Source organism: Grampus griseus (assembly GCF_964374135.1).
Source record: "Grampus griseus genome assembly, chromosome: 18".
Taxonomy (NCBI): Eukaryota; Metazoa; Chordata; class Mammalia; order Artiodactyla; family Delphinidae; genus Grampus; species Grampus griseus.
The window spans coordinates 26,532,156-26,544,726 of NC_139012.1; the positions used below are offsets into that span (position 1 = coordinate 26,532,156).

Consider the following 12,571-nt stretch of genomic DNA (forward strand, 5'->3'; position numbering starts at 1 on the left):
GTTAAAGTTCCTGGGAATGAGAGTAGGGGAGTGCAATGACGATGAAAGCTTTGCATCTTATTCCTAAAAAATGCCCCACTTTGTCAGATTGTATGGTTCAGCACCTTTGTTTTAAAAATGAGAAAACTGAAGCCTAGAGAAATAAAATGCTAACCCAGAATTATATAACTAATGAATAAAGTAAGATGATATCAGACTAGAAATCTGAAAACCCCTGGGCTTTTGGAGTTCATTTCTGTGCTTTTTTTTTTTTTTATAATACCAGACTGCTTCAAGGAAAAGCTGTTAGTTTGGCTTAGAAGACAACATAGATTTGAAAGGGAATAGTGCTTAAAATATAGTAGCTAGATTTTAACACCTATTCTAAGGGGGTGGCAATAATAGGCATCTTATTACTTCAAATTTTTATTTTATTTCATTCTTTAGTGGTCCATTTGTTCCGGTGTTTGGCAGGTTAATAAAATGCTTTCTTATTTGCAGTCATATTTATTTGTAATTATTTCTAATTTGGCAGAGCAGCTGTTCTCTCAGATAAGGAAACTGAAGCTTAGTTTCTTTAGTCCTGAGATTTGTGAGGTGAAAAGTATCCCCTTTTTAATGAAAAAATTTCGCGTGATTTGATAGCAGTATTAGAAAACTGTTGTGGCAATATTGGAAAAAATCCAGAAGTATACCATACAGCCACACAGCATTAGCCCGAATTTTTTTTTTTTTAATATATGAGGAAACAGTTTGTAAGAATTTAGTTGAAAACAGAATGACAGAACTAGGTTTTTCACATTTCTAGTCTTAGTGCTATTTCTTTTGGATAATTCTGCCCCTTCTTGGTCAAGAGAGAAAATGTTCCTTAGCCTCTCCTGTCTCTTAGTAACTGAAGGGAATAAGCGCTTCAAATCTGTTTTGTAACTAGGTAAATGTGAATCCACATATAAGTAACTGAAGGGGTGGCCTTTGGAAGCCCCAGAGCCCTTTCCCAGAGAATTTGATTCTTCCTCAGCTGTGAATTAGAATGTAAAACGTACAAGAAGTAATGGAGTTTTGTTGTGGGCTGCCATATCAGCATTTCATCTGCAGTTCCACTTTTCTTTTAAGAGAGAATTCTGTGACATGATTCTATAACCACACCTATCTGTGCTCAATTTGCTCTTTGGGCTACTGCTTTTTGCACTGAGCAGTATACAGTCTGATTATTGGGTCTTTGGGAGTGTGAAGACTGACTTTGTCTTTGAATTAGACGCTTAACACATACTTTCTGAATCACTTCTAAAGCAGCGATTCTCAAATGTGGTGTGAGGACTCCTAGAGCTTCCTGAGACCCTTTCATGGAGTCTGTGAGGTCCCCACTTTCCCAGCTGTATACCTGTGTGAGGCCAGATTTTATATTTCAACCAAAACAGGGTATCACAACAGATTGAATATAAAAGTAGATGTAAGTATCAGTCTATTATTTAAGGCAGACATTAATAGTATTTGCAAAAAAAAAGAAAAAAAAAGAACCATTGTCAATCTTCTTACTAAATTTTTATTTTGGTGTGGGAATGTAACTTTATTCACAAAAAAATATAGGGTACAGGTTTCCCCTGATATCTGAAATAGAGTGTTCCTGTGAAACTTTTCGTAAGCTGAAATGGCGTAAAGTGAAGAAGTAGTTACTTTAGGACACATCTTGTCAATGGATGCACAAAATAAATTGAGATAAAACATAGCTGCTCACAGATACAGTTCAAAGCTATGGCAGCTTGATGCTGAGATGCCCAGTGTAGTTCTTGGGGAAGGATCTGGGCAGTGCCACTCTGGCTGCTTATGATACGGGCTACCTCTATACAACTTGCTGCAAAACAAATGCTGGACACTATTTATATTTTTCACCTTTTCTCATAAAAGTGAAAATTCTTTCTGAATTTCTTGTGGTTAGTAGTTACCAATGTAGGTCTTCTGTAAAAGCTTCACAAAGGGGCATAAAGCAAACTTTTGAAAAGCAGGGGATTCCTGTGTTTAGTTTCAGGTGAGGCTATTAGTTATCGAGCTCTGCCCATCCCTGCATTGCAGTGGGGGTATAGCTCAAACTGGGAGAAGGTCAGTCATTTTCAAGGACCAATATGATGCTCTGGGAGAGAGGGGAGGCTATTTTCTCTGGCTTCACTAGCTGTCAGAATAATGTAAGCCCAGAACTGCTCAGGGCTATTTTTGTTGCCACATGTGCCTGCCTCAAAATAAAGCAAGTTCAAAGGAAAGCAGAATAGAAAGGGAGTGTCCTGGTAACATCATTTGAACTCCTGGATCCAGCTCTGCCTAAAGTCAATCCTACTCTTGGACTTCCCATTTATTTATATCAATAAGTTCCTCCTTTTGATTACTCCTCCTACCCCCCACCCCCAGGTATTTATAGTTAAATCATAATGGATTTATTTAGTTATTTTAAACTAAATAATTTAGAATTTTCTCATTTTTAAATTTTAATATGGTAAATACTGGCTTTTAAATAAAAGCTTTTCCGGGTCCTCTGTCATTTTTAAAGTGTAAAAAGATTCTGAGACCAAAAAGTTTGAGAACCACTGCTCTCAAGGTAAGGAGGAATTCCTGCCATTTCTTGGGGGTAATATAAGGGAATGAAGGAACTAACTGAATAGTATTCAGCATTATAATTACATGTTTTGTACTAAGTTTGTGCAGTGATAAGTGGTTCATGTGATGCTCATGGATGTATCACGTTTACATATGCTTATTTTGTGGTGGTCATTTTATTTTGTAGAATAAAGTGGGTATGTAATAATTCTTTATGAGTAACCTTTGCTGTAACTAATTACTACATACAAATAATCTATGTTTTACTCTTTTTTTGAATTGGATGAAACCGTATAATAAACTATGGTAATTGAATTTTTCAATGTATATAGTATGTTTGTTGCAATGGAATTTGGGTTTTTAAAAGAGTAATTCTGTGTACAGAATATAATTGCATGACTTTGATGTAAATTAGATATTTTTCTTGAATATAAAGTGAAAATTTGGTAGGAACAGACGTGGGTGTATATCCGTGTTCTAAAGTGACTGAGTTAACATATTTAAATTTAATTTTTAATTCCCACTGCCACCTCCAGCTCCTCCTTCTCAAGATTACTGAAAATGGAAGCTTGGGTAAAATTTCATCAGTTATCTTCCACTGAATTTCTAAAGCCTCCAAAAAACTTGGGCAAAACAAAACAAACTTCTTTTTGAAATATTGTACTGGTGTGTTAGCTTTTTGTTTTTTGCTTCACTGTCTCGTTACTATTTTGAAAGTACTAAATTAAAAAGTAAAAACTAATATGATGAGTGTGTTAGGAAGATTAATTAGAACCTTTATATCTAGGGGTGATTCTTTTTTTAATTGAGGTATAGTTGATTTACAGTGTTGTGCTGATCTCTGCTGTACAGCAAAGTGACTCAGTTATTTGATTCATGTTTTTTGAAGTCTTTCTTAAGAAAATTAAGTTCTTTTTGGAGATTTTATTAAAACATTTGATTTTCTGCATTGCTTTGGCTTTTCTAACTTATTTAGTGCATGTGCTCTCCTTCCCAGATACAGCTGGAGGAGAAAGACCCTCTTAGATATTCACCCATGCTTTTCAAGGGTATTATTATTAGTTGTATCCTTAACTGAATATATTCAGAGATTGATACAATTTTATTTTTATGCCTTTAAAATCATTGGTTTGAATGACTTCATAGTGATCTGATGTAAATTTTAAATCCTTAACAAAGGTGAGAGATTAGAAATCCAAATGTGCATGACACATTTGGATGGAATGGAGCACTGGACTCCTTTCCCTCAAGAGTCAAGTATCAGTAGATACCCACCTCAGCCCTTTCCTGTTGGTTCCCTCTGCCTGGGCTGACCTTTTTCCAGAAAGCCAAAAAGCTTGCTTGCACTACATTCTGTTCCCTATTTAAATTCTGACCCTGTTTAAATATCCTTACCTGATAATCTTATCTAGGATCTCCTCATTCATTCCTTCTCCTCCCACCGTTTTCTTTCTTCCTCTTTTTTTCCCTTCATTCCTCTTCTTCTATACTTTATCCCATTACCTGGCATTTTTTTTCTCTTCGGAGCACTTGTTTATATGAGAATGCCTTCTGTGTGTGTATTGTCTGGCTACACAAGAATCCCTAGCAAGTTATCTGATAATGATATCCATTTACCATTCTGGTCATTTTCTAAGAATGTTTGACTTTGTTTATATATTTATAAAAGGTGGCACCTAGAAGTGAAAGCAGTGGCACTCCCTACTGCATGGGAGAGCTGCACTGTTTCCTCTCTGGTTATGATTTGTTTTCCTCCATTTTAATGCTTTATCTCATTTGACTTTTGTAAGTTGAAATACTTAGTTGCTTCCCCTTCACCCCACCTTCCACAGTGCTATTGGTAAGCCATGTCTTCTTTATTTTGTAGTTTCTGGTTTTTGTTGTGTTTTCCCTGCTCCCCTCCTTCTATCCCCTCACTGCTTCCACCCTCCTACCCCCAACACACACACAGAAGGGTAATTGAAGTTGGAGCACTCTGTGGTCAGAATTGTACTTTATTGGCAGATTATGTTTTTGCTGGGCTTAGAAGTACTTATGGAACAGAGACTTAGTGGGAATTCAGCCTGTTTTCTAAGGTAGGAGTGAAGTTTGTCACTGTTTCAGTATTATTTTTTTGTCCTTAACATTTTCAAAATCTGATTCTTTTTTTCTCTTTCCCTGATCTGAAAGAAGATTTCAGCCCCACTTTTCTTTCACATGTTTCTAGAATGCTGGCAGTGTAGCAGAGGGTAAAGACTAGCTTTGACAAGATAATGTGTCATTCAAATCACAAACCTATCATCAGCAGTACCAACTGGTATAGTAAAGTACCTCGTGAACAATCTTGCTTACCATGGAGACAGTTTTTAAAAGTAACCCCTTACTATCAGAATATAGTTTTCTTTTGATTCAGTAATTTAAACATTTTTACTTCATTAATTTTGCATAGCAGATTATTATCGCTAGATGTTCAGATGAAGTAGCATTGGTACTTTTAATTAAGATAAATAGAAAAGAGAACACACAGTTTGCCTTTTGTCCCTGATCCATAACATTTTGGTATATTATTAAACTTCTGTGGTTCAAATTATTTTTTACTTAGCTATAATTTGTAACTACATACCTTTTTTTGTTTTCAAAAGTTATTAAAATAAAAATGAAGTGGCTTCCTATAGGACTTAAGAAAAATTACCTCCCAAATGCATATTTACCTGTTCTGTTGTTAAATGTGAAATTGTAAACCTTGCTTCTACTGTGTAATTTGCAGTCTAACAAATTTTAAAAAGTAATCTACCTTTCAGACTGTTTTAAGTATTTAACATTTTTTTGTATGGTAGTTAATTCATTATGATTGTTGTGGCTTTTTTTGGTTCTTGATTTGGTTTGAATTGCTTCTAATAGAAGATGTTGAGCAAAGATTGTTCAGGAGTTTATCTTGCTGTTTTATAAAACTGTATTCTAGGCCACAATAATTTTTTAAAAATCGCAAAAGTCTTTCTCCACATTTTTAGCTGCTAACATTTTAATTCACTTTTAAAGTGTCCTGTTTAAAAAATAATGGAGGGAATGGAATAGATTTGGTGTTTAGCTAAGAGAAATATAAAGTGACAGTTATTAGAAAGGCTGTTATTAAGTTGAAAATTCACTACAACAATCAAACCAATACTCAATCAGACTATAGCATTTGGACTCAATGTAGAGATTCTGAATTTGTTCATTAACAGTTGCAATAAAACTGTGTAACACAGTGATAGTATTATGTATCACAGTGATTTCCAGTAAACTGAAGTATGTTCAGCTTGGTGTCTAGTTAGGTTAATGTTTAGTTGATTGTGCTTATTCAGGTTACCTAACATGGGAAAGTACTGTTTCATGGTCTCTCATGCAGTGTTACCAGATTGCCAGATATAAGTGTATCTATAGATACATCATGAGGTTATTGTCCCATTTCTTCATGCTTATTTCATCACAGAGGCTGACCCCAGCCTCTCCAGTTTCTTTGAATTCGTTGTCCAGCTCTTTCCTATATCCTTATCTGTGGACTTTTTGCTAAAGGAAATTCCTTGTTTAATTGGTGTTTCAGAAAAATGGGAAAATTCATGGCCCATTGTCTCTGGAGTCATATCATCACCTTCACTAGCAATTAAGTGAAAAGCAGGCTCTAAAATTTTTCTCACAAAATTACCAACATGAATATTATCTTTAATATTGTGCATTTAATATTAATGCACAATATTAACGTTAGCATTATTAATATTAGCATTATTTAATAATGCTCATTGTGATAAACATGAAAAAATTAACTTACCACAAATCACTTTGTCTGCATTTAAAAAATTGTTGGTATAAATAAATATATTGAAATAAATTTCAAAGAGAAAGTGTTTAAAAATCTCATGTACCATTGAAATGATTTTTTTTTTTTCCTGTTTAGGTTATAACCCACTTCAAGTCTTTGTAGATAAATGGAAATAGATCTATGAGAAAAGTTGATATGTAATTACTAACAGATTACCCTGAAACTTAACTTAGTAGCACAGCAGACCTTTATCATCTCATGACATATATCATTCCTGTGGGTCAGAAATTTGGAGCAGGTTAGTTAGGTATTTCTGGCTCTGAGTCTTTCATGAGATTGTGGTCAAGCTTTTGGTCAGTGCTGCAGTCGTTTCAAGGTTCCACTGGGTCTGTAGAATTGGCTTCCATGTTCATTCATGTATGGGTCTTGGCAAGAGACCTTAGTCCTCCCTGGAGCCCTCATTTCATAGCCACATGGTGCTCTCTGTAAGGCTGCTTGAGTGTCCTTGAAACATAGCAGCTGATTTCTCTAGAATATATATATAATTGCAAATGACCTAGATGGTGTCTGACCATAAACATCAGACACCATCACTTCTGCCATATTCTGTTTGTTTAGAAGCAAGGCACTAAATTGAGCCTACTCTCAAAGAATGGGGAATTGGGCTCTGCCTTTTGAAGGGAAGATTGAAGAGTTTGAAGTCACAGTCACCACAAAGATGTACACTAAGGAGTCTTAACATTATATAATAAATGCTGTACTAGTTCCTTAATAGAGTAATTCTCAACTCTGATACTGTATCAGACTTATCTGTACAGCCCTTATAAAACAAACAAAGCAAAATGCAGATGGTTGTATTAGACCTATTGATTCACTTGCAGTCAGATTTTCCATAGGTGCAGCCTGTGCAGCCAAAGCTGTCCAGTGTCTTTAAGATGTACTTTTTGATTCAGTGACATGTTACTGCTATAATTCTGTAAAACTGTTACATTCCAGATATGTATAGGAATTAAGACTTTTTGGTATATGTATTAAAGTATTTTCTAGCTTTAATGTGTATAAGTTCCTTATTAATATTCTAGCAGTTGAACTTTTGGTAGAACATGTGGAATTTCTATTTTGTGTTTAGTATTGTTAGAGTTAAAATTGCTAATAGTTGTTACAATAAAGAGCGATAAAAATGAATTGAAGGATGTCATGTATCATGTATGTATCTGTTTTTCCTCAAATGAACTATTAGGTTATCCTGTCTCTCCCCCTCATTTGTAGTCATCTCTCCCTACTGTAATTCCCTAATGTATTTGTCTTTTTTTAAAAACTGTAATTGGTAAGTCTTTTTGTGTCATCAGTGTCCTTTGAAAATTTAATTTACTGAGCATTATTTATGTTACTGGCATGAAACTAAGAGAAGCTAGGAAGTTAAATCTAAGCTGGGGGTGGATTCTAACTTGGGATTTTGCCAAGTTGGTGGCATAGAAGAAGAGTAGAAAGAAAGTGAGGCAAACGTGGCTGAGGAATTTAGAGGTTGTTTGAAATAGTGGACTCTGAGGGGAGAGTACAAGAGGAAGTAAATTAGAGGAACTGTGCCTTGGACAGCAACTAAGGGAGGTAATTGTAGGGGGCTTTTACTAGGATGGATAGGGAGTTGGTGGCTGTAACTAGATGTTTGTAGCAGTAAGTAAATTGGAGGTCTGGTTTTTGGGTAGCTTGTTGTAAGAGCAATTTGGTGTAGTGGTTAAGAGAGCAGACTTTAGAGTAAGAAATTTAGGTTTAAATCTTGGTTCTGTTACTAATTTACATGTAGTCTTGGGCAGTTTGCTTAACTTTTTCCTGAGCCTCAGTTTCATCAGTAAAATGAGAACTAAATATAGAATGTAAAGTGTGGAGCACTGTTCATGGTGCAAATGAGGGTTCAGTAAATGTTAGTGCTTAGCTATTGCTATTATTTTATTATTATTTACCCTAACTTGTAAAATGATCTTTAATTAAATAGGTAGCAACTTTAGCTTAGTTGAAAAACAATTATCTGCTTTTTAGCAATTGGATGGGCATGGTTTGGGCATCAAAAACTTTCCCTCTTCCCTCCTGACCCTGTTTCTTTTTCACTTCCTACTCCCTACCCCCATCAACAAATAACCATAGTTACTTGTTTATACTTATAGCTATTCATTATTCAGACATAAGCCAACCCAAATATATAATCTCCTTTTCTTCCCACACAAATGGTAATACGCTATACAAGTTTTTTCTCTATCTCGCTTTTTAAACTTAACAAATTGATAGGAAAATTTCTCCATGATATGAAAACTTCCTCATTCTTTTTTGTCCTTTTGCTGTATCCCATTCCCTTGTGTAGATTTAGTATACTTTTTTTTTCCAGTCCTCTGTAAATGGACAGTTGCAGATTTTTGATTTTACAATCAGTGTGACACTGAATGACTTGTACACATATCATTTTGAACATGTAAGTATATCTGTAAAGTTAATTCATTGAAGTAGAATTGCTGGGTCAGTTGTATTTGTGATCTTTTTACTGCCATACCCTAGGAGCTACCAGTTTACTCTCAGCAGCAATAATGTATGAAAACTGATTGTTTCTGTCTTGCCTCCAGAATATGTTTCCATATATTTAGATTTTATCAACTTTATAACAGAAAAATGATATTTCAGTATAGCTTAAGTTTGAATTTCTCTTATGGATGATGTTATATTTTTACTCATATTTAAGAATCATTTTTATTTCTTTTTCTGTTTAGTATTTCATTTGACTTTTAAGTCTTTTTTACATTCTTAAGTTTTTGCTTCTTTTGTATAATCAAATTACTTTGTGCAATATATGGATTTTCTCTCATAATTCAAAAGGTCTTCATTACTCCAGAGTTGTAAAATAACTTTTTCTTGTTTTCTTCTAATACTTTAATGGTTTCATGTTTTTACTGTGGTATATGGAATAAGTTATGGGTCCAACTTAATTTTTTAGAAAGACAGCTGCCAAGTTTTCTCAGTACCATTTATTTTGTAGTTCATCCCTTCTTCCTTGACTTGGATGTCACCTTTATAAAATTTATGTTTCTATATATATTTGGGTCTATTTCTAAATTTGCTTTTCTTTCGTTAAAATTCTGTATTGTGTGGTATGTTTTCAAGTTTCCCTTTATTGTCCTCTTCTTCAGGGTTTTTCTGACCATTATTTACCTTGTTCTGGGGGAGAATAGGCTCTTGGTTTTTTTTGTTTTTGTTTTTGTTTTTTTTTTTGCGGTATGCGGGCCTCTCACTGTTGTGGCCTCTCCCGTTGTGGAGCACGGGCTCCGGACGCGCAGGCTCAGCGGCCATGGCTCATGGGCCCAGCTGCTCTGCGGCATGTGGGATCTTCCCGGATCGGGGCACAAACCCGTGTCCTCTGCATCAGCAGGCGGACTCTCAACCACTGTGCCACCAGGGAAGCCCGCCTCTTGGTATTTTTATTGGTACCACACTAATTATTAGTTTTTGATGTTTTGGTGTTGTTTATAATTTGTCATAACTTCTTTTTTTAATAATAGAGCCTACTGAATCTTTAATACATGTATTAGTGTGTATTTGGCAGAATACTGAATGATGACTACATATACCACGTAAAGCATATTAAGATAAGGGAGAGAAACTGATATTTCTTCATTGCTTTCTATGAACCAGATGCTTTTTTACATATATTAACTCATTTAACTATCATGCTATTAGTTTGTAACTGGAATTCGTAGAATGTGCAATTGTTTATGGTTAAATTTCCTTCAACATTGCTTTTTTCTTCAGCTGTGATGCAGATCCATCAGCCCTGGCAAAATATGTTCTCGCTTTGGTAAAGAAAGACAAAAGTGAAAAAGAATTAAAGGCGTTATGTATTGATCAACTGGATGTATTTCTTCAAAAAGGTAAGATCTTTGGTTTAAAAATACTAATTTAAAAAGTTATTTAAAATAAGATTCAGAGAGTGTTAAAGGAATTCAGTAAGAGACAGACTCTAACTGTAACAAAGTTGAACAAATAGTATTATTACTGATTATATCCATAGCTTATTTATAATGGAAATCTTTTCTTTCATTAACGTCCATATGCTTATTCTTAAAGAATGCTGTTATTTTTTTCTTGAGAGATTAAGAAAATGACTGAAAGATAGTACTGCTTAGGAACCTACTTTGGATGTTGTCTAGCACAGTGCTTCTCAAATTTTTTCACCTTGCCAGCATTTAGGTAATGATAATATTTCTGTTTGGCACACTAGGCAGGATACATGGAGACTAGTGATGGCTGGGAGCGACTGACCCAGAGGCTCTAGCCATTCTAGCCCTCAGCATCCTGAGAATTGAATGGATCAGTATTACCATGGGACTTGTGCCATAGTACACTGGTTGGGAAGCTGTTGGTCTTAGTATAATTTTTAGATTTATAAAAATCAAGGCATATTTCATCATACTGATGTGGAGAAGTAGAGAATAAATATCTTAGCAAATGATTTTTAATCTATGCTGGTTTTGGTTTTATTTTTAGAGACACAGATATTTGTGGAAAAACTTTTTGATGCTGTGAATACAAAGAGTTATCTACCTCCTCCAGAGCAGCCATCATCAGGAAGCTTAAAGGTAGAATTTTTTCAGCACCAAGAAAAAGATATAAAAAAAGAAGAGGTAAGAATTTGTGTTAAACTTTACATGTTCTTTAAAAACATATTTGGAGTGATTAAACTGAGTTTTATTTTTTTTAATTTATTTTTAGTTTTGTTTATTTTTATCTGTGTCGGGAGTCCTCAAGACCACCTCCAGGTTTGATTATTTCACTAGGAGTACTCACAGAACTCAGAGTGTATAGTCATACTCATGGCTATGATTTCTTACAGTGAAAGGATACAAAGCAAAATCAGCAAAGGGAAAAACGTATATGGTGCAAAATCTGGGGAAAAACAGGAACAGATTTCCAGAGGTTTCTTCCAGTGGAGTCAAAGCAGATGCACTTAACAAGTAGTGACAACATGTGTGAACCAGGGGCGCTCATTAGAGACACAGTGCCCAGGGTTTTTATTTAGCGCTGGTTACATAGGCATCTTCAGCCTCATATGTACCAAAATTCCAGACTCTGAGGAGGAAAGCAGATGTTCAGCATAGACCATATTGTTTATCCAGACAGTTTAGGCATAGTGAGCTATTGTTATCAGGGAATGATGTGAACCTTCCAGAAATTGTTGTTTGCAGATGCCAGCTAAGGGCTTACCTTATCAGCAGGTCTTTCTAAAGATAACAGTCTCAGGAGTGCTTTTAATTCTTTTCTGCACAGTATTTATAGGTATAGACTCTTATTATCTGTGTTCTATGAAAATAGTTAGATTGTCAGTAGATCGGTTTGCTTCTGCCTACATGCATTTTGTAGGGGACTTTTTTTTTTTAATAGATTTATTTATTTATTATTTATTTTTGGCTGTGTTGGGTCTTCCTTGTTGCACACGGGCATTCTCTAGTTGTGGTGAGCGGGGGCTGCTCTTCGTTGCAGTGCACGGGCTTCTCATTGCAGTGGCTTCTCTTGTTGCGGTGCGCAGGCTTCAGTAGTTGTGGCACATGGGCTTAGTTGCTCCACGGCATGTGGGATCTTCCCACACCAGGGCTCGAACCCATGTCCCCTGCATTGGCAGGCAGATTCTTAACCACTGCGCCACCAGGGAAGCCCTGTAGGGGACTATTTTTAAGGTAGTCAAATAAAAGGACCTTCACAGGGCAATGTAAATGACTTCATACTTTAAGAGGTGTTTACCTTTCATACAAGATTACCCTCTTGTTTAATAATCATATAATAGTTCAAATTTCCTCAGTTTGATGTTTAAAGATTGTAATTTTAACAAAAATAATCATTGACAATTAAGCTATTAATATAATATATCCATGGTTAGCCTAGTTTTAGGTCAAACAAATCTTGGTTAAATTTTTACCACTGTTTGGGGCTTCCCTGGTGGCGCAGTGGTTGAGAGTCCGCCTGCCAATGCAGGGGACATTGGTTCAAGCCCTGGTCCGGGAGGATCCCACATGCCGCGGAGCAATGAAGCCCATGTGCCACAACTACTGAGCCTGCGCTCTAGAGCCCACGAGCCACAACTACTGTGCCTGAGTGCCACACTGCTGAAGCCTGCACGCCTAGAGCCCATGCTTTGCAACAAGAGAAGCCAGCCAATGAGAAGCCTGCGCACTGCAACGAAGAGTAGCCTCT

The 12,571-nt window shown here is 35.7% G+C and overlaps 1 protein-coding gene across 6 annotated transcripts in view; it reads left to right on the forward strand.

The window, feature by feature from the left end:
- Positions 1-12,571, forward strand: part of RBM26 (RNA binding motif protein 26) — a 76,529-nt gene that overhangs the window by 16,685 nt on the left and 47,273 nt on the right. For all 6 annotated transcript variants that reach the window (XM_082675336.1, XM_082675331.1, XM_082675334.1 and 3 more), the window contains exons 2-3: positions 10,136-10,254; positions 10,871-11,007. In XM_082675336.1, coding sequence (XP_082531462.1) covers positions 10,136-10,254; positions 10,871-11,007 — 256 coding nt within the window. The remainder of the gene's footprint in view (positions 1-10,135; positions 10,255-10,870; positions 11,008-12,571) is intronic.